The sequence below is a fragment of the Doryrhamphus excisus genome, chromosome 20 (genome assembly GCF_030265055.1).
Source record: "Doryrhamphus excisus isolate RoL2022-K1 chromosome 20, RoL_Dexc_1.0, whole genome shotgun sequence".
Classification (NCBI taxonomy): Eukaryota; Metazoa; Chordata; class Actinopteri; order Syngnathiformes; family Syngnathidae; genus Doryrhamphus; species Doryrhamphus excisus.
The window spans coordinates 6,960,485-6,986,118 of NC_080485.1; the positions used below are offsets into that span (position 1 = coordinate 6,960,485).

At 40.7% G+C, this 25,634-nt stretch overlaps 2 protein-coding genes across 3 annotated transcripts in view; one reads left to right on the forward strand and one right to left on the reverse strand.

Moving 5' to 3' along the window:
• Positions 1-358: 358 nt before the first annotated feature.
• Positions 359-7,098, reverse strand: ggps1 (geranylgeranyl diphosphate synthase 1). Its single transcript, XM_058058073.1, has 4 exons — positions 6,782-7,098; positions 5,595-5,682; positions 5,248-5,318; positions 359-1,729 (listed from the first exon to the last, which is right to left on the reverse strand). Exons 2-4 carry the CDS (start codon positions 5,665-5,667, stop codon positions 926-928), a joined length of 948 nt encoding a protein of 315 aa, XP_057914056.1. The 5' UTR covers positions 5,668-5,682; positions 6,782-7,098; the 3' UTR covers positions 359-925.
• The window catches only part of arid4b (AT-rich interaction domain 4B), a 50,811-nt gene continuing 32,016 nt past the window's right edge, over positions 6,840-25,634 (forward strand). Inside the window, exons 1-3 of one of the 2 annotated variants that reach the window (XM_058058069.1) lie at positions 6,840-7,642; positions 9,221-9,270; positions 25,514-25,624. In XM_058058069.1, coding sequence (XP_057914052.1) covers positions 9,265-9,270; positions 25,514-25,624 — 117 coding nt within the window. In that variant the 5' untranslated portion in view covers positions 6,840-7,642; positions 9,221-9,264. The remainder of the gene's footprint in view (positions 7,643-9,220; positions 9,271-25,513; positions 25,625-25,634) is intronic. The other variant, XM_058058070.1, reaches the window with a different exon arrangement.

The window sequence follows — 25,634 nt, forward strand, 5'->3', positions numbered from 1 at the left end:
CAGATAAATAAATGCAGGTGTTGGATGACTTGGGCTTTGTACTTCAGACAAAAGTTGCTAGCAGCCATGTCCCTAGCAACCAGCCTGTGTAAAAAGCCGCTCAAGGTTTTCTGATTTTTACATTTTTATACTCAACTTGCTGGATATGGAAATAATACAAGACGTGTGTAGAGTACAGAAACCAGAGAGGTCAGTATTTAGGTTTTGTGTTTATGGTTTATGTGCAGACAGCCACTGGAATTGATTGATTTATTTTTAGCCTGGGCTCTCAAAATGCACAGTAAACGGCTCTTATCCAATTCATCTGTGCAAGGAAAGCTTTAAAATGTCATTCTAAGCTGACAAACTCAAAATGTGACAATCTTTGAAGAACCTTTATTTTGTAGATGGACATTTGAAAGTGAAAATGATTGTGTACGATGACAAATCCAATGAGCGTTAGAAAAATAAAATATAAATGATAATCCTGCAATGATTCATAGCCGGACTACAATGGACCAACAGGCAAAGCAAAGCATAAAAAAACAAGCTCGCTAGTTTAAATGTAATAGCAATATGTTGCATAACAAGTAGGCATATGAGTGGCGGACCCGTGTGTCACTGCAGCACTCAAAACATCTGCATGGTTTAAAGAGTGACTTCAGAAAACGGCAAATGGGCTTCATTTATATAGCGTCTACCTTCAAGGTGCTTGAAGTGCTTTTAAAATGTCGCCTCATTCACACAATAGTGATTGGGTATGTTGCTTTGGAAGGAAATGAAATGTCTCTCGCTCTCTGTGATAATGTGAACCAGACGGGAACGTTTTCCCTGTTAGAAGCAAACGGACCAAAGACTGCAGGGCCCCACCACCATGTGAACATGTTCTACAATATTTTCATGGATGAATAATGTGCATAAAACTTGCAGGGTGTCGGTGCAGAGTTCAGTGGTTCTGGCTGGAGTGCGGCTCACAGTTGGACTCTCCTGTCGTTTCGGCGTCATGATGCATGCGGCTGAGGAGTTTGATCAAGCTCTCCAGCTGAGGGTTTCCCCCAAACTCCCTGATTAGTCGGTAGGACTCGGCCTCCAGGTCACGTAGCGTCTGACGGGTGTACGCGAACGAGCCGACCTTCTCCAGGTAGTCCACACAGTAGCGTTTGATGTCCATGTTCTCGGTGCGCTGCCTGAGGATATTTTGCACCTGGGTGCTCTCTGGACGCGACCATATGGCATGGATGGTTGGGAAAGAGAACTTGCCCTCCGTCAGGTCCTCGCAGAAGCTCTTGTTCTCGCTGTACTCACGTGAGCTCAGGTTGGCGTAGTCGTCCCGGATCTGAAAAAAGAGGCCCAGCGTGTCCAGGAGTGGTTTCAGGTCCTGTTTCCAAGCGGAGAAGAGCTGCATCAGGCCCACCGCCAGGCCGAAGAGCCCTCCGGTTTTCTGCAGCACCATGTTGCGGTACTCCTGCTCGGTGGGGCACGTGTACGTGTCTCTCCAGTGGATGTCCAGGCCCTGACCGCGGTGCAGCTCCAGCAGCTGCCGGGTGAACACGCGCACGGCCTCTGGGTGCTCCAGCGTCAGCACCTTTTCCAAACCCAAGAAGTACACATAATTGGCAGAGTTGATGACTGAGGGAATGCCGTAGATGCTGTGGGCCACGGGGAAGCCTCGCCGCAACTTGGAGCTGTCCTCGATGTCGTCGATGAGCAAGCTGGCGTTGTGCAGCATCTCGGTCACTTCGATGATCACCTGAACATCACAAAAACATCGTTACTACTCAGGTAAGTGACCTCCTAGTTTAAACAGAATGGCATTGATACAGGGATCACTGACAGTAGTTACTCACAGTACTGTTATTGCACTACAGTTTGCAAACAGCAGAGGGCGCCATGTTTTCACTCATAGGTCTCAAAGACATCAGAGGGGTTTCGAATAAAGGGCAAGGTGGGAGGTATTACAAATATAAAGAGTTCTGAGCAAACGCCACCATTTTATGTTTTTGCAATACTTGGACCTCATACATCATTAATGGAAATTGAAATTGGTTTTGTATTTTTAATGTAATAATAACTAATTGTGTTTGTTCAGAAAAGGTATCTTAATTGGATGCCTTTTAATGTGTTCCTAAAAATCTTACAGGGATAATGAGACACTCAAAAGACTCAATACTTTAAGATCTGTGCTCTAATCAAAATGTTCAAATAACGCCAGATGGCAGTACATTATAAACAATGGATAATGAATATTAGAGAAGCAAGGATACAAATGATTGAGTGTGTTCTACAATGACATTTTACATGCTTATGAAGACATTACTGCTAAATAATCTCGAGTTTCTCCCTTACCTCAAAGTGTTTTCTCATGTAGGATTCAGTTTAATTCATGCACCCTGTTAAAGTCGTCTTAGATACCTTGTGTTGTGAATTAGTGATATATAGTGAATGAATTCCAATTCCTCCTATTATGGTGAAAAGATATGTTGGAAACAGTGTATAGTTACTGTCGGGCATTTGCTGGTGGTACAGCCTGCTGAAATTCTGATTCAAACGCTTGGGATAGTAAGAGTGTTTGCATGTGGCCGAGCAGCACAAAGGGAGGCTTAGTGGGTCAGGCAGATGGCCAAGGCTGCCAAACAACCTTTCACTCGCCCTGAAACCTTAGCAAGCCATTTATACACAGTATGAGGACGCCACAATAACTCCAAATGTAAACATGACCATTGGAAATAGGAAGTATGCAGAATTTGTGGTGTGCAGAAGTTGTGGACATCAAACTGTAGTCCCAACAACCCCTATTGCTGTCTGACATTCCTTTCGCTGCTCAAATGAACAGAATTTCCGGCATCACCTGTGCTGCCACAGCAAAACCCAAATTCACATCAATAAATGGCTCCAAGATAACGAGCGCAGCCCACAAAATTGCTTTGGAATGTGTTTAGCGAGACGGCCAGCGTCTAAAGTGCTGCGTGCCTTCGGTGCTCCACAAGTCTTCATTGATTAGCACCACAGTTTGCTGACACTGTGAGTCTCTGTTTGCCAAAGCCACAAACAGTGATCTATTAAGAATACAGACATGTCTTTGCCACACATTGAGTGCAGGATACCGCCAGAGAGTCGGTAGTCCGTATTGGCTGTCTTTTTGTCAACGATGCAAGCTAGAATTTTGCCACATGATTGGGGGGGGGGGGGCAATGGACGGCCACCTCTTGATTCTGAACACCGTGATACAGTAATGACTATTTCATTCCACATGTGGATCATACCATCCTATATGAATGAATACATTCTTTGATACAAGTAGTGAATACGGACAAATATAATAATATACATGCATCATAGCAAGCCTCTGATGCAATTTAATAAGAGGTGTTACTGGACTACTCAATATTAGCCCAATAAGTACACTAACAATACTGACTACTATGCCAGGAATGGCATAGTATAGAGCAGTTCCTTCAAGCACAATAATAAACATACTGTTAAATTGATACTGCATTGCTAGACAGAGCAGTTGAAAAGCGGCCAGTATATTGGCTGCAATGTATTCTGGTAACGATACACATATTCCACATTGTGCTATACAAATATTTGTCCAAATAAATGACACAGTGCTCCACTGTCACAGTTGTTTCCATGGTGGCGACTTTCTTTGCAGCAAAGTGCTAACGATGCTGAGAGGAGAGCTCACAGTCTGCATGATGGGTTCAGCAGGAGTTTACCGAGCCGCCACACAAGGAGGGAGGGGAGGAGGAAGGGGTGGCACAGTGAGCCATAATTCACTCTCAATTGGAATTACAAGGCTTGTCGCAGAGGACTAAAGTCAAATTTGTTTATAATATGAACATATGTAGGTCACGTGAAGTGCAAAGGGAAATGTCAATATGAAGTGGAACACAGAGGCATACATTAAGTCACAAAGCCAGGCAGCATCCATGAAATGTGACAACATTCCCGCCCTAATGTTGTGTAGCGAGCTCCCCCAATTGGATAAATGATTGATGTACACATAAAAAATGTCTAAATTGTTTTGCCCACAGAGACAATTGCAGTTATTATCATCATGATCATGAAGAATTGTTTTCATCAAGCTAAAGTGAAGCATTCAAGGTGAAGCGCACATCATTCGCCATGTTTTCGTACAGTGTTGTTTTTTTTGTTTTTTTAGCACCGCACATGAAAGCACCCAAATGAAAGGAGCCTGTATATACTTAAGTATCGCAAGATTTGGTGTTGGTGAGTGATCCAATGCTGGGAGTAGTCTGTCCACATCTTTATTAATACTACAAGATTCAATGTGGCGAAGGGTAAAATATAATATGATGCACGCAATATTGTATGATGACCGAGACAGTGTGTGGTATACAGCATGCGTCAAACTCAGGCCGCTGTGGGTCAGATAGGAAAATAACACGGAATTGGCCCGCAACAAACAGTACAGCTTGGAAGATGCTGCAGGCACCAAAGGACTCCTCCACACATTTCAAGGTATGAAGCATCCACAGTATTATATATATAGCATAACCATTCTTACTAAGGGTGCCAGATTTAGAGCAAAAGTAAAAAAAAAAAACCTGTACACTAGAAATTACACCAATTTAACGATCACACAATGTCTACACAAAATAACACCTTATAGAGGCATAATAGTCAAAAGCAATCATTCCCAACAAAGCATCCTGGGAAAGATGTAATCCTCCCATTCCTGCAAATTATTCCTGGTTACACCAACACAGGGTGTAGTGTGTTTCAAGGAGTCAGCTGGGATAGGCTATAGTGACCCTGAATGTATAGCTGGATGACTGTTTCATGATGATTGGATGACCCACAATAGGACAGGATCATGCAAAAACTACAAAAACAATCCAATTTGAGTAGAGGTGCAGTCCCCTTAGAAATTGAGTGAGAATATGGATAAAAGGTGTGGACACAGGAGTCTGTTTTGGTCAGTTGAGTTACTTAAGTACCAATGGAACGGTCCTCCCTTAAGAATTATGATAGCGCTGTCCGTCTGTCACCTCCCTGAACCCGGCAGCAGTCAGCTGACTAAAACTCAAACACGAGAGGTTTTTTTTTTCTCCCCCCCGCATTTATCAACACTTGACCTTGTCGGAGGTCTGCTCGCTACATTGTACTTATGAGAGAAGGTGTTATAAATATTCTTTCATTATATAATTACTAAAACAACGAATCTAATTTTGACCTAAGTACCGCGTGTTCCCACGCAGGAGAGATTGTGCAATTACTGTCGATGTTATTTCAATTTCCCACCTGCAGTTTGTCCTCTGGAACATTCAGCCAATGGTTGAATGCTTGAGCAAGTTTTGTCCTCACTTGTTTTCCTGCGGAGGCAATAATCAAGGGAGTCTTGATTAGTTTAATGTATTTATATTAATGGGGCATGTGGCTGGTGTTGATTATTTGTTCTGTGAAAGGCAGTTTTTGTTGTACAATTTTCACCCATTTGTCTTGATAACACGTATGTTGTAACTTTAATGCATTATCAATGTGTTTTGTTTTTTATTGGGAAAATGTAATTTGGAAGAAAACCATTTTTTACAGATGAGTTCTTATTGAACAGTGCGTGGTGTCTCACTGGTAGTGGTGTAGTTACTCACCTGGCAGCTGCAACAAGTATTTGTATGGCTCCAGGAGAATTCGTTCTGGGGTTGCCTCTGGCTCACCGTCCATCACTTTGATTCAAAACTTGACACAAAAGATGGAAATGTTTTCATGAAAATGGGGCTTTGATATTTTAGGAGAAAAAAACAATCCTTTAAAACTGTGCATGAGCCTAAATTATTCAAGTGGATGTGCTGATATACAGTCATTTGTGCGCTTCCATTATATCTGAGTCTTATGTTACAATGTAGCGACTACATATGTTATTTCTATGGAAATGCGTGTTGCATGCCATCTGCCTCATGAATGCTAAAACCTTTGACAAAAAAACAAAGATGACAAGCGTGAGACAGATGTGACAATAATAGGGCTGCTGTTTTTTTTTTAAACTGAAACCAATGAAATGCAACAAAATAGAGAGCAGTGAAGCATACACGTTGGCATGCAAGCACGTTGGCAGGTCTGCACTAATATTGAAAGCCTTTCACTGCCTCTAACGCCCTTCCTGACAGTTAACAGCACTTCTCAGGGGGGCCCCCACTATTTAAGAAACACTGCCCTAAGTCAACTGGGATATGCTCACCCGTGACGCCAATGAAAACAAGTCGGATAGAAAATAGATGTACGGATGGACATAAATAAAGGTGTAAGGGTTTTACCAAGTTAAATCCCCTAAATAATTGTAATTGATATGTATATGTAATTTTAAAAATTTGACGTTGCTGCTCCTGTTGGCAGTATTTTGAGAATTTCTTAATGGAAGGAAACTAGCAGCCGTTAAAATGAGTGGGAACTGACTAATCACGTGACAGGATGTTTGGCACAATCATACGACTCACAGGAAAAATGTTTTTAGAAAAACTGTATAAAAAACTACCTTTCCACATCAAAAAATATACATACGCATTAAAACAGTTCATTAAAATCGGTACCCTTTTATTATGGCGAACAACAAATGGTTCGAATATATATAACGCCAGCAATATAGTCATATTTAACAGAGTACAATGCTATCATTCAGTAGCAGTTGGTAGTATCTTTCACGCCCACATCTAAAGCCTAATTTGTATTCCCAAGAATACTCGTTTATTCCGTTGAAACAAAGAATATGCAGTTCAAAGAACATATTATTCGAGTGTACTTAAAAGCAGATGCGACGTACAGCTCCTTCAGCGCCACCTACCTTTTCTGTCTGCTGTTCCCAATGTTGACTGGCTACTCCGGTTAGCCACACGCGGCTAGGTGGCTAGGTGTTAGCATGCCACCATCAACTCGCCTCGGACGCGCATTTGTGTCTTATCTTCCACAGTAAAACTTTACAATAGGGTAGCGAATAAAACTACCATATATATCGCTTAACGCTACGGGCAGACTCACGGAATCGTTTACAGTGTTGTTTCCGGAACTGTACATACGTGCCTGTCAGAAAAGTTAGCATTTATATGCCTTGCCCACGGCATCGGCGCAGGCGCGGAGAATGTGGGTGGTGGTTTAATATGGGTGTCGAGCATTGTGTGTTGCACTTTGACACCCACATTACCCGATAGCTGCTTCCGGTTGTTAATTTCATAGAAAGTAAACAACTCCGTCATATCGGGATATCTCTTACATTGAATCGAACGCACCCGTGTTTTCGTGCTCTGAGTGTAGTAGTTTTTTCTGTATCGTGGCAAGCAGCCAGTACGTTTATTTCATATGTAGTGCAATGGTTAGGTTTTCTTCACGATGAACCAATCGTCTGGAAGTAATGGTTGTCATCCAATTGGATTGCGCAGAAACGACAGGGCGGGACCAACGTGACCGTCAATCATACTCAGAAGGCGGGGAGAAGGATGTGAGAAAGAGCCAGGCTGGAGAGAAGCTTCTCAACAAGGCAAAAACAGCAGCGCTCTGCGAAAACCATTTTATCTACCCGTAATCAACGCCGACCCCGGGGCCGACCAGCGACATTAAAACATTCTCAGAGTCGCCACTTCAATGTCCCTATGGATTACTAGCATACTTTCGTCGAAAAACGGACGCATTGTGCAACTTGACAGCGCAGGTAAAGACAAAAGCCATTGCTATTTTGAACATCTTGTTTTCACTAGCTTGCTTCCCTGTGTGTTAGCTTAACTTGTTAACTGGCGGAATGAATGGAACCACCGGGTCCGACGAGCGAAAACAACTCGGTCGGCTCGACGACAAGCAAAGTTATGCGGTGAACAGGGTTTAGCCAGCGGACGGTTGGGCTTGAATAGTTCCGAGGCTACCGGAGAGCACCAGTTTTGTGTTGTTGAGCGGAGGAATCCTCGTCCATCGCACAGCCTTTGCCTGCCATAGGCGTCTAAGTGATAATAACACACAACAACAACGATCGAAGCTTCTGTCGCCGTTGAGGTTGAAACTCATATTTTTTTGTCACGGCTAACGGTTCGTTGCAGTGTCAAGTGTGTGGTTTGTGCCACACCAGGCATCGCTTGTATGAAGAAACTCCCCCGCTTCATCAGCGGTGCTTGAAGGTGCAAAGTCGGTGGACTATTTCCTCCCATTTATGCTTGTGCTCGATTGTATTTTTTTTCTTCTTAGGGATTTTCATTCTTAAGGCTTTCGGTCGTTCCCCTCTATGTTCGAACTCCCCCCACCCCAGGAAGCTGACCTTGTTGCGAACCGTTTGTTGGGCTTGTTCCTTTGTCAGAAGCAGTGCAGACATGTCGCTCAGTAGAACATGGCGTGAAAGTGACTTTTTCCCCCACTGATTTGCTCAACTTGACGTCCTTTAGCCCCCATTTCGTATGACATGTGAATGTAAAAAGCCAGTGTTGTCGTGGCTCTGTTTTCGCTAGCAAGCGGCACCGAGTCCAGGGAGAGGAAAAAAACACGAACCATCTCAGGGTCAGTTTTGCTTTATAGGCGAGATCTTCCATATTGGTGTAAAGATCGGGACAGATGCACTGGGTGCGCTGCTTTTGAAAATGTCCCGATAAATAAATGGTAGCCGACTGTCAGCACCAGAAATGGCGTCATCCGCTGATCTAGTGGAGGGAGTTGGTGCAGACAGCATGCTGCCCCCACTGTGAGTGTGTGTGTCTGTGCACACTTTGCTCCCACTCCCGACTGCAACGTTGTCCGTGCATTTGTGCAGACCGGTGATAGTTTGACTGGAGACTAGTTTAGGCGATGTGTGCCCTTCAGTGCCACAAGGCTGACTGACGGGCTTCAACACACACACACACACACACACACACACACACACACACACACACACACACACACACACACACACACACACACACACACACACACACACACACATATATATACACATACACACGGGCCATTACATAAACGGCTTTAGGGGCTCTGCGAATGAGAGTGATCAGTCCGCCCCGGCTTACTTTGCAACACTGATATTGTTGGGGGGGTTGTGACTCGACAGGACATCACACTTGCATTTGCGTCGACTGCCAAAAGAAACGTGCACATCATGGCTTGTTGTCATAATTGCCTGATGTGTGCTTCCACCCGCCCAGGTTTTTCTCACAGTGCATCCAAGCAGGCAAAATGATGTCATCATATAACTCTTGTTTTGTTGTTGCACACTCAGGTTGTCACGTCTAACATATTTTGAAACCTGTTTCAGCCCGCTGGACCGCCACACTGGTCACCTAGAGGACTCAAAGAGAGATGAAGGTAGGCTTTTCTCACTTTTTCTTATGTATTTCTTCCACTCCAATCAATAACGTTAAACCGCTGACCCATCTGGGCTTATTTATGAGGGTGCGTTCACACTTCTCAGTTTTGGTGCAGTTAAAACAAGCTCTAGTTCTTTTGCTATGCTCGTATGACTTGTTTGGTCAAGTGTCATGTCACCACTACAACTACACTACACACACACACACTACAATACATGAACATACAGTATACAACAAAGTAGCAAGCAGTGTTTTGAGTGGTTTGATGACACCAACTTCATCTGCCAGAGACATTATAAGAGAGACATATGTAGCACACATGTGTTTTCTTTTTTTGCCAAAATACCACTAAAATTGAATTGCGAGTACACGTTGGTTGTTGGTTTTGTGCATTTTTTCAATGTTATTTATAATTTTATTCCTTGTGTTTTTTTCAATGTAATACCTGCGTTCATGCTACACTGCTCTTTTGCAGCCAATACCTGTATGTATTACAACAGGATGTGGTATGCAATTTCAACTTCAGGGTTAGCCAGCAGAAAATGAGCATGTACACTCAACCAACTATGAATTTTTCACTTTTCAAAAGTTCATTTAAAAACTTGGCCTTGGTAAACTTTAGAAGGAGGTTGTCATTGGTGCACAGTGCTTGAAGTTGCATACTCGTGTTTTTTCTTCTTCCCCCCCCCCATGTGTAAAGTTGATTTATTTTAATTTTTAAATCATCTGATACTGTAGCACCTCACTCATCTTGGTATATCAAGTGACTAAAAAACGTCGGAATGCAAGTCCCTCTCCCCAAAGGCATTTAAGCAACTGATTTGCACTTGTGTTCCGTCTCAAATTGTCTTTTAAGTACTCCATATGTTTAAGAATAATCAGCAGACACTGCAAAATAGTATGTTTTCCCAGTAACTTTAAACAATATTGCTTTTGTTAATTATGCACATGTATTTTTGAGCAGCTGTTTCCAGCCTGTGTAGTAGTGCTTGTTTTTTTGGGGGGGTTGTTGAAGGTCCCATAAAGCCTCTTTAATAAAAAGAGAGGAAAATGATTGTGATGCATTTTCAGCTCCTCCTTTTACGCCTGCCAACCAGAGTGACTACTGAGTGCATTACCAAAACATCAACAGTGAAATAAGTGTTCTTCAAAGTAAAAACTTTAATATATGGTGAAATATTAATAGGTGCATGTTTTTTTAAAAGCTGTAGTTAATTCATTTAATGAGTAGCTGTATCTGTGCCCTAGAGGCTTTAAGTTTCAACATTGTGATGGTTGACTATGGGAGGTTAGCACATGACTCATAAATCATATTTTATACCAAAACCTGCACTGCTCCACAACATTTGAGATTCTGTCAACATTGTCTTGGTGAAACCTAGCTGCCAACTTTGTGGCTTATTTTGAGTCAGGCTGTTATTACTGTTTACTGTATTTCGATTGTACAATCACTGTCTGAAATGGTATGTCCCATACATTGCGAATGCATTTTTAATGTGCAAGAGTGAGCCGTGTTTTGACTTTTTGGGTTATTCCAATTTGTTGCTATTGTTTCCCAAATAACCGTGAGGAGGAGTGCTTACATTTATTATGACATGTTTACATTGTGCGCCCATGTGCTCCTATTTCTTCCAAGCGGGCTGCAGGCAGGAAAAAGTGCAGCACTTGAGCACTCGCCTCCTGTCACACGATTGGGGGTTTAGGTGTCAATTGTGCCAAAGCACAACATGCATTGTGCAAGTGTTTGTGCGTCCTTGGTTACGTTTTCAGTCAGCAGTGTGGAAATGTAACAGACGTCTATAGTAAAAGCCTCATTCATTCTCCACAGAAACATAAAAAAGGAAGAAAAAAAAACACGAGAGCAGATTTGGCAAACCTTCTGAGATTCATAATGAGGCTTTATGTAAACTTTTGTGCATAATTCACTCAGGTTGGAGCTTGCAAAAAAAAGGATGATTTGCACTTTGCAGATCCTTGTATGTTTGAAACATCTCTATTCATTATTTACGGCGCTATTATCAAATACGAGTACAAAGGACCTGCTGCTCCAATGTACAGTATTTAGATGTTATGTTTGTTTGTAGTTAGAACTGCAGGGGTATTGCCAAGACAACTTGTGCTGAAGCAACGGTCACTAGGTTTGCTGTGATTCTGCTGTGCACAAAGAAGTAATTCACAGCAGGATTATTGTATGTGTAACTGGAATGAGAGGGCGTGTGAGTCTTTCCTCCTTACACGTTCCTTTTTGTTCAGCTTTAAATGTTTATTGAATGTTGTATACTAAAGTCGGCCAATAATTTTTGTTTATTGTGTCTCTATTGTTGCTTTGCATCTGAATACCGCAATTGTGTTATTGTAGGCATAAACATGTAGGAGTCCAGATAAATCCTTTTATTACACAAAAATACTGTTTAACTGCTTTTTACAGAGGCTGCATGGCTGCCGAGTGGTTAGCGCGCAGCCTGGAGACCCGAGTTCAATTCCACCCTCTGCTATCTATGTGTGGAGTTTGCATGTTCTCCAACGTGCATGCGTGGGTTTTCTCCGGGTACTCCGGTTTCCTCCCACATTCCAAAAACATGCTAGGCTAATTGGCAACAAGTATCTATATGTGCCAGGGGTGTACCCCGCCTCTCACCCGAAGACGGCTGGGATAGGCTCCAGCACCCCTGTAACCCTCGTGAGGATGAGCGGTAGAAAATGAATGAATGAATTTCAAGCACACTGAATTGAATGTGAGGCATCCTTGCTATTTGCTTTGAGACCACCTGTGATTAGTGAAAAAAGCGATAAAATGTTTTTATTTTTGACACAAGGTTCTCCGATTTCAGGTCAACATTTGCAATAAAGGAAACTGTTATAGTTGTTAGATTGGATTGTGTGTGAAATAGGGACGACAGCCACGGCTGCGAGAGGCACGCTGATAGCTAGCTCAGACCACTCATTCATAGCGGAAACTGAAAACATCGGTAGGTGAAGTAAGCGAAAAAATTGCGTAACTCTTGGCACAGCAGTGCACACCAGTGAAAGCTTGCTGGGTTAGCTTAGTTAAGCGCAGTGCTTCTCAATTATTTTTTAATCATGCCCATTGTCATCTGCGCTAACATTTTCAGAAAAGTGAATGCGGTATCAAATTAAAGTTCTATTCATGTTTTATCAGATAGAATTAATCACATACGTAATACTAAATTTTGTAACATTTTCTGGAACCAGTTAACCACGATAAACAAGAGACAACTGTATTTGATTAATGTTGTTTTCTTGTGAATATTTTTTATTTCCATAGTCATCCATGAAAACAGACTTATAGTATTATCTTTGTTTTAGGCAAAAATATATATTCACACAGTGATTAACATTTTTGCCTCTTCTCCGGTATGTTGCAAACCAAATCACGAGCTGTTTGTGTTTGGTTCATATTGATTTGTTCCGTGTAGGTCCTAAACAATTAATACAAACGGAAATGATTGATAGTTTAAACGCCATTATAATTTAATATTGTGGTATTGGCCCGTGTTCATAACAGTTGATATTCTCTTTATTGCGAATGTTGCACTGTTATTTATATGCATCAAGTGAGAAATAATTTCATACCATGAGGTGTATTTCTCAAACAACCCTCACAGTTTAATAACTGGTTGGTTTATCTGCTGGCTGATGGAGGCGCCTAGGTGGGTTGATAAAGTGTGTGATTCATTTTACAATGCATCCACTGTCACGCTGTTTTTATGTATTTCCCCAGAACCTTTATTTAAACTGTATAAATTAGCTAATTTTGTGATCTCACACCATGCCAGCTATTGTTGCAATTGTTATTCTTGTTTTTTTCCACCAAAAGAAAGCCTGTGGATGTGCAATACATGATCGAATGAATCAGCTTTGTTTTATCTCAGCCGTAGCGCTATAACTCATTTAGTGGTTGAGATTGTTTGTTTATCTATTAACCATCTTAGACATGAGCATTTGTTAGGCTATGGTCATGTAATTTTGTGTATTCATCTTCGACCAGCTTTAATGCACCAACATTGTGCAATCTTTTGGTTCGGAGAAAACAGAGTATATTGGAATGACACAGACACACAGAGTGTGGTTAACTGGACCATTTGGTTAACTTTTTTTCAATAACAATAACAGTACAATATTGTGGTTGTGAAAAATAACAAACTGGGCCACTTTCAATATGAAATAACTTGTCCCAAGAGTCAGTGTAGACCCAAGGACAGTCTGATAACCACAATCAGGACAGTTATCTGCCATTCTCTAATCAGTTTAAAGCTTCAAATCTCACATTTAAATTACTTTGTTCTACTCAATGCATCAACAAATGACATGTGAAAATATGCTTAAACTGTATACAAGTACAATAATCCACATTTCACAGTAACACTTGGCAAGCTTACTTTTGCAGTAAAATATATTAATTCATTTTCTACCGCTTTTTCCTCACGAGGGTCGCGGCCGGGTGCTGGAGCCTATCCCAGCTGTCTTTAGGCGAGAGGCGGGGTACAGCCTGGACTGGTCACCAGCCAATCACAGGGCACATATAGACAATTCACAACCATTCACACTCACATTCATACCTATGGACAATTTGGAGTCGCCAATCAACCTAGCATGTTTTTGGAATGTGGGAGGAAACCGGAGTACCACACAGAGATGGCCGAGGGTGGAATTGAACCCTGGTCTCCTAGCAGTGAGGTCTGTGCGCTAACCACTTCTCCACCGTAAAATATATATCCTTTCAAAAACATTTCACCTATCTCATATATTTAATAATTATTGAGCAAAAGTTCACAGTAACAAATTAGTTTCACCACATATTAGTGTTTAAATTGAGCACCATTAGCTCGCAGTATTCTCGTCTCTAGAGAAGCAAGTATACAAATAATGCATACATCCTTTTTTAATCTTGATTAATCTGTTCCAGATGCAACCACGAAAAGTGTATTTCCATGAAGCAAGATTCAGTATTGGTAAACTGAATTTTTTTAGTTGAAGCATAAAAAATTGTTTATGACTTTCTAAATCTGGTTTTTAATCATTATTAGAGCCCTATCGACATGAAGTAACACCCCTACAGTCACCGTCACACTCCTGTTATTCTTTGTTGATACCACACAGCCACTAATGCATATGCTACGGGATCACTGGAGGGACAGAAGAGACGTCCCTCGCTGATAGCATATAGCAAGCTAGCAAGCGCCTCAAAATGTCTCTCTTCAACATTAATTGTGCACACAACACAACTAGGGGACGTAATACAAAGCTGATAATGTAACTTTTGATACGTTTTCTGTCGTAACGCTCACATTTCGCACTGTATGCAATGACAGAGAAACTTCTCAAAGTGTGTTTGCTTTAGCGGAAGGGATGAGGCGGCGGAAGTCGACCACCCTGCTTATTTCTGTGGCGCTCTGGGAAACTGCTCATTTCGGCTGAGCTCAGGGAACTCTGATTCTTCCCGCTGGCCTCTCTTTTCCTCATTTTTTTTGTGTTAGTACACACAATAAGAAAGCATAATTTCTCATCATATTGCTTACACTTTATTGATTTCCTAAATGTGGTTCAGATGTGCCGAAAGCTCCACTGCTAGCTTGTGAACAACGGAAGCCTCCTGTGTTAGCTCTTAATCTGATCAGTATGTCATCACTGCATCATCTTTAAATATTGCTGATTAGATCATCCAGACTACACGGGCGCCATTATTTGCAAAAATGCCCTGCAAGATTTGGAATCAATTCCATCTTTATTTTTCTCTGATCTGATTGTGGCGAGGTGGGGTACACGGAATTATCTGATGACATATTCGTGATGATTCAGTGTGTGATAGAGTGGAATGTAAAGAGACGGCTCATGTTAAGACAACTGGAAACATTCTTTAATTGGACACACACTAAAAGACACACAGAGTGAGACGCTTTATTTATTTCAGTGCAACCGAGCGCTTGGATATTTGTAATACGGTCTGCATGCTACCAGCCGTTAGGAACAGGTGGGTCTGATCATGCAATTAGGTCATAGTTTGCTTTCTCTTGCTCAGTGTAAATAATGCAATTTATCTCAAGCCTGTACTGTAAGCAGCCGCTAATTTCTACTAAGTTGGCTTAAGGTGTGAAAATTGCCGCCGAGACGCTGACAACTAATTGTGCTGTTGCCAGCGTCCTTCATAATTCTTTGATGTGCTATACGTAGCAGGAGCAGTGCTTTCTGTCAGACAAGAAGATTAAAGTTATTTATTATGTGTCCTAGTGATGACTGAGTAGCTCTTTCAGTCGTCACATTTCATTTTTTTTGTCTTACAGACGTGATTTAAACAAGGCCCTCTGCAGGGCTTAGTTTCCACGTCAGTCGCAGGTGTTTTTGGTCACCTCATGCCAAGTCCCATTTGTAAGTGTTTAATCAAGCCTGTGTGCCTCCTGAGTGTTTTCCACATCAGTGGCGGAGGACCCAAAATGCCTGTTTTGACTGCCATGCTTCTGTTTGCTGTTATTCTGAATTAAGCCTGCAGAGAAAAAAAATGGAAGAACGCCCCTTCACCTAGATGGGATCGGGTCTTATAAATGAGGTGCTAACATATTTTGAGTCAGTCTCAGGGTATCTCACGATATGATATGATTTGCGATACATGGCTCAACAAAAACAAACAAAATATTTCATAATTTCTATTTTAGGGCGGCACGGCGGTATAGTGGTTAGCGCGCAGACCCCACAGCTAGGAGACCAGGATTCAATTCCACCCTCGGCCATCTCTGTGTGGAGTTTGCATGTTCTCTCCGTGCATGCGTGGGTTTTCTCCGGGCACTCCGGTTTCCTCCCACATTCCAAAAACATGCTAGGTTAATTGGCGACTCCAAATTGTCCGTAGGTATGAATGTGAGTGTGAATGCTTGTTTGTCTATATGTGCCCTGTGATTGGCTGGCGACCAGTCCAGGGTGTACCCTGCCTCTCGCCCAAAAGACAGCTGGGATAGGCTCCAGCACCCCCGCGACCCTCGTGAGGAAAAGCGGTAGAAAATGAATGAATGAATTAATTTCTATTTTTACAACATAATGGAGTACAAACAGTGACACTGTTTTAGTGCAAAATGACTGTAAACAGGATTGTTTAAAATCCATTCTCAAAACACGACATCTTGTGGGTCTAAATCTAAAGTAGATCATATGTACTAAGTAGAAACCTAACAAAAATAGATACTTTTATCTTACAAACGGCAATGTCCCCAACCAGCCTTGTCCCACCTTTGTTGGCCAATCTTTCAGTTTAACTTGCATGGGTCCGCCATGATGCTGTTTGTTGTTTCTTTTCTCTGACCTCTACTCAGGTTTCTGCCACTAATGAGAGGGAGCACCTCCTGGATGATATGAGATGATAAAATGGTGACTGCAGAGGAGGAACAGTGAAAGAAAAAAAAACATATGAGTGTATCAATTATCTATTGTGAGATTAAATATGAAGGTTTGCCAAATCGATATTTTTTTGTCACACATCGAGCTCCCTAAAGCCACAGGAATTCCGCCTGGCTGAACTCATGCAACATGCTATCTTTTATGTCCTTCATTTGGAGGAGCTACGAAGGCTAAATGACAACCCTAGCCAAATCATACATTTGGATCATGCCCTCAATGTGGGATGTTAGGTTGCTGTAAGAAAATAGACAATACATATACAATACTTCTGTGTTTATGTTTAAGAACATGTGCACATGACAACTGCAAATGGGGCTTTGGTCTTATCTTGTCACTTGTGCCCTGCTAAGCCGTGGAAGTTTAGTAGCCACAGTTGCTAACGAACCAAACTGGTCTGTCTGACACAGTAGCAAGACTCTTAAGCCAAAAGAAAGCTGCTTTAAGCTAAAGGAGATGACTGCATGTAAGCAATGGGTGCTGGAACCTGCTTGGTGTTACACCCATTGCTGACAGGGCAATGGAAATGTCCACGGTGTCTTGGATACCTCATGTTGGCTCGAGTATCCAGTGCAGAGGGCAGACTTTACTGCTAAAAAAATAACTTGTTTAATTTACTCAAGTGGTGAGGGTGAAAGCCACTGGAATTGACTGGCCTCAAACAGGATGCTGTACCTTGTTTTGTTGCAAATGTGTTTGTTTGTAGGAGGGTGTATTTCATAGGCATTTGTACAGATGCGTCCCTTTTTCCTGTTAACGGTAAAAGCTGGGTGTTTTGGTTGATGAATGGTATGAATAGTCTGAAGCCATCACAGGCTGCCATTGTCATGTTCATTTTTCTATATTTCAAGGTCTGTTGCCCTCAGAATTCAGCTGGGCTAAATAATTAACCAGTAAAAGCAAATCAAAGCTTGTGCTAATGGAAACTGTCAGAAGTGTGCTTGTTGAACAGATTCTCAAAGAGTTTTGTACACAAGACTGTTTTAACTGAAATCAGGAAAAAATGTATTTGCATTTATTTACACGATCATGGCAGGGCTCTACATTAAAAACAAAAATGACTTGCCCATGGGTAATCCTTAAGGTGAGAACTACTTGCCCGAACTTGCCCCATGTAAAATGAAAAGACTGCCATAATGATATCATCTCATTTTTGTGGCATCACCTGAGAATCTCAAATAAAGATGAAATGATTATCATTTCTTGTGGTTGTTTTCCTACATAGATCATGACGTTGCATGGAAATCTGGATTGTCAAGAGACTTCTAGGCACTTTGCCTTTTAGAAGTTGTGCACCACAATGAAACATTATTGAATAGACACATTTGTGTACTAAGTGTTTTTAATCCAGAAAAAAATGCTCAATGGTCAAACAATAATTTGTGAAGCAAAGGTGAGAAAAATCCACAGAGAAATGGAAGCGCTAGATTTTGTAGCTTGTGCAAAATCAGCACTTGGTATTGGATCTAATCGGTGGTGTTTCATTGTGACCACTTCAAATTGTCACAGCAATGTGATTCACTCACCTGTGCCATCATTTGATTTGCTGCCGCGAATAAAATACTTGTTTAGGAGGCACTGGTTCATCACTTTTTGCTGTTTTCCTTCACAAGTTCAGATTTTGGCAGGGACGCCATGATAGATGTTTTCCTAGTCAAACCATCGCTGATTGGTTGATCGCGAACAAGAACGGGTGTGGGTAAAACACGGACTGCGGTCTAAATAAACGATTCTGATTGGTCCATTTCAAGATTTACAAGGATTGGTTTGCAAATTACCACCGGAATTACGCAGTCCGTGTTTTACCAACACCCAACAAGAACCGCTTTAAAAAAAACTCTTGGCAGTATGGCATGCCAAAGTGCACTTGCCCGACGGGAATATCACTGATTGGATTTACTTGCCCGAATTTTGTTTTAACTTGCCCCGGGCCATTGGTACATCGTTATTGTCGAGCCCTGCATGTTTTGCAGTCTCCACCACTGGCAAAGGGCAAGTGGCTGTATTTAAGAGGGATATACCCTTAGCTAAGGCTAGGATTGATTGGTGATTGCGATAAATTTCGGGTGGATTATAGTGATCAGCTGTGAGCATATTTAATTGATCCAACACAGTGGGAATGCCCATGATATCAACAAAAGTTGACCTTTTCTTGCACCATTTTTATTAGTAAATTGCCCGAAAAATAGTGCTGAAGGCAGAGCTGATGGCAACAAAATAGATCTTGTTGAGGCTATTGTTTCAAAGAAAGTTGTGTGGTTTGGGTTTCTGCAAAGTGATGTGGAGCAAATCCGGCCAAAGGTTGGTGGTCAGTACCCTCAAAAATTATGCAAAAAGAATCAGTTTAATCATTTGAAAACTTATATCCAAGTAGCAGCCTGCCACTGTTGCCAGCACATGTAGCACTATTACCAAAGCAGCAGTCAATTTAATTTACCTTCTTGTTTACTGTATGTTCGTACAAATTTTAAGTGACAGATTATTTATTGTGTCAATCAAGATTTGATTATATGACTATATTTGGATGTAGACCAGGGGTCTCAAACACGCGGCCCGCGGGCCAAATGTGGCCCGCAGGACACTAGTTTGAGGCCCCCGCCTTGATATGAAAGTTTAATGTTAGTGCGGCCCGCCCAAGTTTGATACGGATGCTGTATGGTATCATGTACCTAGAAAAAATTATTATGTTTGATTAATGTTCATGTTAAAGGTTAAATAACTGTTAATAGTTATCCTCCCTATCCGTGTGAAAGTGGTAAGTAAAGGAAATAACTTGAAGGCTACCGTTTAGGTCGCTAGTTCTCTAGTTTGCGAGTTAGCATGTGTCTCAAGACCCTGCAGTTGCGCAATATGTTGTAAATAAAAAGAGTATAAATGTGACTATAGTCGTGTTTTGTCATGTCTACAGGGCTCTAATAATGCTTTGGTAATTTTAATCTGAAAAAAATAATTTGTCTACCCACCAACTATATGTGGTTTCTTAAGTTGTTATTATTTGCCGTTTTATTATTATTATTATATTTATTTATTTATTACTTATTTTGTGGAGAAAAATAAAAAGTAAGATATTTGAGAACAGTGGAATTTTATCAGAGCTTTTCTTGTAGAAAATCGGAACCAAAGCAAAGTTTATTTATTTTTCTGTTTTTAATAAATGCGTTTTTTTTGTGTTTTTTTTGGGAAAACCTGATGCGGCCCAGTCTCACCCAGACCCTAGCTCCAGTGGCCCCCAAGTAAATTGAGTTTGAGACCCCTGATGTAGACAGACCAGCATTTACACTCACTGTCACTGAACGAGAACTAAACACTGCCTGCACCAATAGCTCAACACAAACATAGACAGTAAAATAAATAATAACACGTACTTCAAATAGCAGTAATCTGAGTTTTGAAGACAGATTTTACTTTCTTGGACACACGATCTCAAGTGAGCGACTGATTTCAGCTCAGAGCACTACATGACAGAACTACTTTTAAAACGAAAGTAAAAGTGAAATCAGTGATTCAATACAAGGAAAACATTGCCCCCCCCCCTCTGACTTTTCTAAATCTTCACAATAAGAGCAGTTTCCCAAAGCTGCATTCCATCAAGCATGAAATGAAGATGTTGAAAAGCAAAGACTTCTTTAAAAATGACTTTGCCATCTTCCTTCTTTTTGAATGAATGTAAACATTTTAGTCAAGAATCACATGCTGCCATTTACCATTTTGTTTTACAGGTTTGATTCTGTGTCAACACACAAAAACACTAAACCAAAACTCAGGTTGAATTCGCAGGCGTACCTACCTCTTAGTTGTGCATGTTTATTTCTGCTGACAGTTTCTGTATGTCACCTGCATGATTAATGAGGTTGAAGCCAGGCTGCAAGCCCGGTCGCTCGCTAATGTGCCGCCAAAATAGATCATCGTTGCGTCTTTGTCATCTCATAGCGTTATGCGTGTTATCACGGTGTGTGGCACAATCAAATGTAGCCACAGGCCACCAACATTTAGGAAAGCAAATGTCACTCGGAATTTTTTTGTTGTAGATGTGTTGCTGTCACTTGTCTGTATTCAGGAGTTGTCTGCATATGTGCAGAATATGACGGGCCTCTGATTATTCTGTCAGGTCTGGTAGACAGCTGTCTTAATCTTTAAAAAAAAATGTAATTCCTTCGAACATCCTTTAATGAGAGGTGCCGTGTCTTCAGTAAATGATGCACATATACTGTAGTCCAGTGATTTTCAACCACTGTGCCGCGGCACACTAGTGTACCTTGAGAAACCGTCAGGTGTGCCGTGAGGAATTATCCAATATCACTTTTTATAATTAACATTTATTAATCATCACTTGCAAATATAATGTCAATAGCCATTATGTCCATAGTATACATGGACACAAACAAACGGAAAGAATTGAACAGGGATGGAATATTCCTTTAACCAATCCGATTGAGGCATCTTGTACCCGCTCAAACGGAAAGTTGTCAGGGTGCGTTCTTCTTTGTGGTGTTTTTCTTCTTCTGTTGTTTATTGGCGGTTGGCAAGCAGCTTTCGTGTGTATTAGCGCCATCTGTGGAACAGAATCTAAACCCTTCTATACTTTATTCACAAGTGCAGTTTTATTAAAAAAGAAAATATATATCTATATAAAACATGTCCTGAGTTTAATATTAGCAAAATTGAATTTGATCTTTTCCTGTTTAAATTTATCCCGGGTGCGTTCTTTCAGAGCATGCTCAGATATGACGTAACACGCAGATCCAGACGTTCTTTACTTTTAAAAATGGAGGCCAGCAATCGGCACTGGACTAAGCAAAGTTTGTTTTTGATTCTAACTAAATTTCAAGACTGGACAGACGAAAAACTGGCAATACGGAGTTATTCCAACAAGTGAAAGAATAACTTGGGGAAGCCGGTATCACGTGATGTTGATGTTTACGTTTTACTGGGCATGCCCTATTGACTATTCTGTTTGATTTTCATGGCGCATGTAGACAAGAGATTGGAATATTCCTTTCCATGGATACCATTGTTTCCCGAAAGGTCATTCGGAAAGAGAAAAAGTGGTCATGTAAAAACGTGGCTACTCTGGAGTGTCTGTGGTGTAAAGACTGGCAGAGCAATGTAATATTGGTCCGTGTGGCAACACCTACCTTGTTCCTCCGATAGACTTATTGATGCACGTGTGAGGTCGTGGTGACATTTTGTAACATTTTTGGTTAGTGGTGTGCCACGAGATTTTTCCAATGTAAAAAACGTGCCGTGGCTTAAAAAAGGTTGAAAAACACTGCTGTAGTTTTTCCACAGGATTCCATTTATAGTTCCATTAGGTTTTAATTATTCTAGTTCAAATTGAGATTTAATTGTAGTTTAGGAATAAAGATGCAAACTAGGCTAATGTAAATTATTATTAGTTTTTTGTGATTTTAGCGCGTAATCTAGCTACTATAGTTTCCCTATTCCATAGGCTTTTCTTACATGTAGTTGTTGTTTACTGGGGTGGAGAAGGTTATTGCAACTGCTGGCTTTGTATGAGCTCCCCGGGTTACAATAAACTAAACAAGATCAGGATATACTGTGTATTCAGACAAGCAACGCAATATTATTATATCTATTATTGGACAAAAGCTTGGATGAAAATGCCCTGTAGACTCCTCAAATGTCTCCTGTATAACAATGCAACATTGACAACTCCACGGGGCATCCATGCACTTGATGAATTTGTGGAGATCAATGTCTCTTGTTTTGCTCAGTGATTATTTCCACAGTGTCAACAAGGAAGTCTAAAAGTTAACAGCTGCCATGAAGGGTCGGCCAAGTGTATGCCTGTAAGAATTAGTTGGACTGTGTGTGCCAGCCCTTCATTCATTCTTATATCACTATTTGGCCCCTTTTTTTTTCAACACTCAGAACCACACAAGCATCGTCTTCCCTCACCCACGCACAGAATGTTTTCTCTGTGCGTCGACCTTTCATTGGAGGAGATAATCATCCAGTGATGACCGAAAGCTAGTGGAGTTGCTTTATGAGCACTTCTCTTTTTTTTGTAGTCTCAAAGCAGGAGTGTAGTGGCCTTTTTACTTGCTCCCTCAGTGGCTCCTTTTCAAATACCCACAACAGATGGTATGCGTTTTCCATGGATGATTCACTGAGCAGGGATGGGTTATGTGTTGCTGGCCTTGGCCAAGCAATGTTTGTAATGCATCCTCCTACCTGAGCTTTCAGAATACACCTGTCATTAGGTTGAATATGATAATAATCTACATAATCTACATCTGTAGTCACAGCTGGCCTGCGGTAAATTGACAGAAATGTAGCCGCCAAATTCTGCCAAAGGCCTCTCCTTGCCAAAGGCCACAACAGCAGTGACCGGGATGGAGGAAGCTTAATTCAGATACAGTCATGCCTCGTTTATCACGGGTAAATGGTTCCAGATCCGATCGTGACGATCCTGCAAATTGCAAAGGGAATTTCCTTATTTATGAAAGGAATCTTGATTAGTAGACACATTAACAGAAAATTAGGCATTTAAGGCATAAATAATACTCATGCTTGTGTGTGTTGCAGTAAATATGTTCAGAGAGGTTCTAGGGCAGGGGTCTCAAACATGCAGCCCATGGGCCAAATGTGGCCCACAGGACACTAGTTTGAGGCCCCCGCCTTGATATGAAAGTTTAATGTTAGTGCGGCCCGCGCAAGTTTGATATGGATGCTGTATGGTATCATGTACCCAGAAAAAATTATTACGTTTGATTAATGTTCATGTTAAAGGTTAAATAATTGTTAATAGTTATCCTCACTATTTGTGTGGAAGTGGTAAGTTTTTGGCTATTTAAGTTTAAAGGAAATTACTTGAAGGCTACCGTTTAGGTCGCTAGCTCTCTAGTTTGCGAGTTAGCATGTGTCTCAAGACCCTGCAGTTGCGCAATATGTTGTAAATAAAAAGAGTATAAATGTGACTATAGTCGTGTTTTGTCATGTCTACAGGGCTCTAATAATGCTTTGTTCATTTTAATCTGAAAAAAATAATTTGTCTATGTGGTTTCTTTCTCTATTTATTTATTACTGATTGGTTTTCTTTATTCTTGATGTGTTTATTTATTGTTCATCTAATTTTGTGCAGAAAAATAAAAATTAAGATATTTGAGAACAGTGGAATGTTTTATCAGAGCTTTTATTGTAGAAAATCGGAACCAAAGCACTGAAAAAGTTTTTTCCGTTTTTAATAAATGCGTTTTTATTTTGAAAACCTGATGCGGCCCAGCCTTGCCCAGACCCTAGCTCCAGTGGCCCCCAAGTAAATTGAGTTTGAGACCCCTGTTCTAGGGGGTGGACAGGGAGCAACGTTGGGAGTTTAGAATTGAATTTTAGCTTGGTGTGGGGTTATGACCACAACAGTAGCTTTGTTAGGGTTTATTGTGATGTTGTGAGATAGTGTAAACTTGCATTAAAAGCTTACTCAGATCATCAATTCTGGTGCTTGAGTGTCTCATCAAACATTACAGTAACATTACAAAGACTGGTGCAGAGTACTACACGATACATACATTTGTATATTTATACATTTAGTCATTTTATGGTTGATGATTTGGACAAAGAAATCCATAATTGCTGCTTAAATATGCATATTTATGACTGATAATTGACGTTTTTTCAAAAAGTAACAGACTGCCAAAGACTTTTGACTATCGTCGTCTTTTGCTTTTTTGTGGGATCTACAGATCAAAGTCCTATGCATCTTGTGTGTGAATTTGAGACGTGTAGGCAATGTATTTCTGTCCCAGCAGGGGGCAACAGTTCTATTTTTTCAATCATCAGCAACAGCTTGGATATGAAGAACACAGAAATTGGCAAATTGTTCACTGACAGAGGGAAATGGCGATGAGTCCAGCAGAGACTAAAATGACTTTGTCTGGCTGTGGATCAGTCGCGATCGCAAAGGATACGGGTGACGTTGGTGACGTTGCTGTTGGTCTATAAATACCACACATACATGCACACATCGGTAAATAGTTCAAACACATGTAAACATCGGTAAATAGAATATTATTTTGTAATGTTATGTTCTATATCTGTGAATAATCTTGTTCTTGTCATCAAAATATTTTTTTCTGTGTTGTTTTTGTTGTTTCGCAGATGTAAACAACTCTTCCGATGTTTGAGGTGTCACTAAAATACAAAAATGTGATGCAAGTCACTGTTCTGCTTGAATTTGCTTCTCAGCAGAAAAGCTAATTTTCTCATTTTTTTCCGTCAAAATTAGTTATGTTTTATTATTCTTAATGTTTATTTATTAATTGTCAATTAATAATTATTATTAATGTTTTTGTTGAAACCACTCTCTGTTCTACTGTCAATTTAAAAAGGCTAGAATTTTTTTAATGAAATTAGAGTCAAAAGATTTATTATTTATTATTTATTATTTATTATTTATTATTTATTATTTATTATTTATTATTTATTATTTATTATTTATTGTTTATTGTTTATTGTTTATTATTACACGGGAGCCAGGCAAAGACATTTCGTTGGCAATTTCACTTCTGTGTTATTGTGCAATGACAATAAAGAAAGTCTATGTCTAAGTTTCTTTACATCGTTTCAATGTTTATATAGTCCTAAAACTCAATATTCTCTGTGGGTCTTGAAAGTTCAGCAAAAATGCCCCAAAACTGTCATGGAGCTCTCTTCTGTGAGAAAATGTCTGGCAGTGAATGAGTTAATATATTTTTGAAAAACCGTGAGAGCGAAACTGCGGAATTCAAAGTGCAAAGTGACTGTATATATAATTCATATATGTATTATAATATGGAAAGTGTCTTGGATTTAAATGTTATTCTGCTGTGTTTCATCAGACTCTGGAGGAGCCCCCCTACTTGACTGTGGGGACAGATGTGAGTGCCAAGTACAGAGGGGCTTTCTGTGAGGCCAAGATTAAGACTGCCAAGCGGCTAGTCAAGGCGAAGGTAAGACACA